This window comes from Temnothorax nylanderi, unplaced genomic scaffold (assembly GCF_030848795.1).
Source record: "Temnothorax nylanderi isolate EJ_2023f unplaced genomic scaffold, tnyl_v1.0 TNYL_tig1120_pilon, whole genome shotgun sequence".
NCBI classification, from domain to species: Eukaryota; Metazoa; Arthropoda; class Insecta; order Hymenoptera; family Formicidae; genus Temnothorax; species Temnothorax nylanderi.
Genome location: NW_027250182.1, coordinates 18,738 through 22,571, shown reverse-complemented (window position 1 = coordinate 22,571; position 3,834 = coordinate 18,738). Strand labels below are relative to the sequence as shown.

General features: G+C 32.5%; 1 protein-coding gene across 1 annotated transcript; it reads left to right on the top strand.

Moving 5' to 3' along the window:
• Positions 1–1,640: 1,640 nt before the first annotated feature.
• On the top strand, positions 1,641–3,530 carry LOC139786710 (putative nuclease HARBI1). Its single transcript, XM_071725829.1, has 7 exons — positions 1,641–1,771; positions 1,908–2,001; positions 2,238–2,428; positions 2,587–2,722; positions 2,838–2,982; positions 3,118–3,312; positions 3,397–3,530. Exons 1-7 carry the CDS (start codon positions 1,641–1,643, stop codon positions 3,528–3,530), a joined length of 1,026 nt encoding a protein of 341 aa, XP_071581930.1.
• Positions 3,531–3,834: the final 304 nt, after the last annotated feature.

Below are 3,834 nucleotides of genomic sequence, written 5' to 3'. Positions count from 1 at the left end.
AATTGCGAGCGCGCGAGGAGAGGGAGGTTCGACGAAAGACGCGATCGTTGCCGAGAAACAAGCGAGAAATTCGGGTAACAGATAGCTTTCGCGGGAATACGTCGGGTTTCGACAAGGTCTCGCCGATAAACACGCGTAATGAAAGCACGGCGAAGAATACAGAAATTTAACGCTCGAAACCAATGGATGGGACGTGAGAGTTCTCGCGATTCCTGAACACTGTCGAATAAATGTTAAATAAACGTTGTTTCAAATCATTATTGCAAATGAATAATTAATGTGAAATGAATATTAAATTAATGTCGAATAAACGTTACATAAACGTTTTTTTCAAATTATTACAGTAAATAAATAATTAATGTAAAATAAATATTAAAATAATGTCAAATAAATGTTAAATAAATGTTTTTTAAAATCATTATTGCAAATAAATAGTTAATGTAAAATAAATATTAAAATAATGTCGAATAAATGTTAAATAAATGTTTTTTCAATTCATTATTGCAAATAAATAATTAATGTAAAATAAATATTAACCCTCCCGAGGCCACACCTCTTTTTTTAATACGCCTTGACCACACTGGATGGTCGGCACCCAGATGGATTCAGTCTCATATTTCCAATTTAATTATGTGCACGTAAAAATTCATGAAACATCTTAAAAGGGTGTTTCAAATAAAATATGCAGAACCCGAAATGTGCTTGATGAACAAAAATGTTGTAATTTTTGGTCGCGATAAGAAATATACACCGATCGAGGTCACATCCCGGGTGGTCACAATCTATAATAACTTTCGAATGTTTATCAAACATAACTGACATGGCTTAAAGCCTTTCTGTACGCATCTTCAAGAGAAGGACTCGAACATAAAAAACATGAAAATTTAAAAAATTATAGCGATTAATTATTTTAATAATTATTTTAATAATTATAATTGCTGTAATTTTTTAAATTTTCAATATTTTTTCATGATTCTAGTTCAGACGATAGCCACACTTAAGCAGATTAAAAATCCTTTAGCTTTTTTGTTTCAGATAACTACAACGGCTGCAATCGTGATCACCGTTTTTTCGCGGCGCTCCAAAAAATTGGCTGGCACGGGATTAATAACAGATATAAAATTTTGAAAAAATTTGTATGCACTCTTAAAATATAGTAAAATATGTGGGAAAAGTTGTTCATCAATTGGCTTTGTCGTTTTCCTTTTAAAAATCATTCATTTTTAGGCCCTGTCACACTAGGGAAGCCCCTTAAGACATTACTTAAGACGGTCTTGAAATAAAAACCGACTATAAATACCGGCCAATAGTACTATAGTTAACATTTATAGTTGCACTATAAATGTTATCTCTTCCAGGTTATGTGACAAAGAATTGACCAATCACATCAAGTATTTTCGAACCGTAATGCTGCCATTTTCGAAGAGACATCCCAGGGCATCGATCGCGTAACTTTTCCCCTAGGGCGGAATGGTGAAAAGTGAACATTTCCGGGTGAACTCGGCCATTTTGCAATCGTGTAATTTTTCGTGGCGCCAAAATGTGAACATTTTCGTGTGAACTTTTTCGGCAGCATCTTACATTGCGGAAATGTGAAATATCAGTGAATTTCTGAGGTCCCTAACATTAATTTGCTCAAAATGGCTGCCGCATTGTTTGTTTTGATTGCAGCAGACGAAGAAAGAACGAAATTGCAACGTATATGTAAAACTTTACGTGATTTATCAGACCCTTTTACAATACAAGAGTCGCAATTTCGTCTTCTGTACAGGTATGTATGTACTTGAAATTTAATATGTAGGTTATTTTTTACATATATGCATAAATTTACACACTTTACTAATATTATTGTTTATATAATTGTTTGATGTGTATTGTCATAAAAAAAGTTTATATAATATTTTTAGATTATCAAAAGATGCGGTGAGGGAACTTTGTGCTCAATTACGGCCATATATTGAGCAAGAAGTGAGAGCAACAGCGATACCATTTGAGTTGAAGGTATGTATATATGTATATAAATAGTTATTTTAAATTATAAATTATTTATGGAAATAAGGTGTAATTTAATTGTAAATATTATGGTATATGTTCTATTTAAAATTAAATTGATAGGTTTCGGTGTTTATACTTAGAAATATGTACTATTATTATTACTATATTATATCATTATTGTTGTCATTTATTTTTACTATGTCACAGATATATGTATCTTTATTATTTGCATCATAATTAAGGTTTTAGCAACATTAAGCTTCATGGCTTCAGGCTCATATCAAAGAAGAATTGGCCAAGACTTTTTATCATGTATGTGCCAATCCTTTATTAGTAAAGTTGTTCACCAAGTAGTCGAAGGGTTGAACCAAATTATGGGAGAATGGATAAAATTTCCTACGCAGCCACATGAAATGCAACATATTAAAGAGCAGTTAGTTTGACAGTTAAAATATTTAATTACTCTCATACTCTATTAATACGTACTTTGATCATTCTTTAATATTTATATTAGTAGCACTCTGATGAATATAGAAACTTTTTTTAAATATCATATATGTAATTAATTGTTATAATATATTTTTCATTAAGATTTTGGGACAATTGCCAATTTCCTGGAGTAATAGGTGTTGTTGCTGGAGTCCATATAGCGATATGGCCACCGGAAACGATCAGGGAGCATTTATATTTGAATAGAAAGCTTTACCATTCTTTGAACGTTATGCTTGTGAGTGTAATCATGTTTCGTAAAATAGCTACAGTAGATTCATCCAGAGTTATAAAATGTTACGCTAATCGGTCTAATATACTTAAATTAACACTTTTCCGAATTTCAATTTTAGATTAGTGATTACAATCTACGGATTTTGGCAGTTAATGCAGGGCATGGAGGCCGGACTCACGATTCAAGGGTTTGGAATGCTTCTGAAGTGTCCGTTTATCTGGAAGAACAACATAGGAATGGCAGGACGGATACATGGCTGTTAGGTATGAGCAAATACTCTGACGAACATTTTTAAATGTATAATTCTCTATGTTGAGAAGGTATACACTTTAATATGAAAATTAGATAGATCAATTTCGTTATTCTATATGATTTTGTTACTATATTTTGATGTATAGGTGATTCCGGATATCCACTGTTACCTTATTTAATGATTCCTAAGCTAAATCAAATACCAGGGTCACCATCTGCAGCTTACACTAATACACATGTAAAGGCCCGATGTTCAGTTGAACGGTGCATAGGCGTTCTGAAAGGACGTTGGAGATGTTTGCGAAAGGTACGGGCGCTTCACTACAAACCAGAATTTGCAGGTAAAATTCCTATTTGTATTTCATGATGCTTTTAAAAGAGGGGTAATATACAATAACTAAAGAAAACTGATATTTGTTATGTAGCACTGATTGTTAATGCTGGATGTGTTCTACACAACGTCGCAAAATGGTACAACATCCCAGATCCAGAGCCGTATTTCGACGACATCGACCTTGAAGTTCATGATGCCGATGGAATTGATGCCATGGATGTCTAATCGTCATACAGGAAATGAAGTTCGAGAGAACATAATACGGCGCTTTTTTATGTAATTTGCGTTTTTATTCATTTACAAAAATTTGTAATCAACAGTTATATAAACTTTGTTTACGCAAAAAAGAACGAAAAGAACAATCTTATTGTCACAAATAAATAGTAGTCATATGAACTTACAGTCTACGCTTTCTTTGGTTTTTAAGATAACGGTTTGTTGAGAAAGCTGTAATTGGGCTGCTCATAGAATCTTACAACGAAAATAAACAATATTATTGTCTTAAATAATTAGTAGTTATTTGAACTTA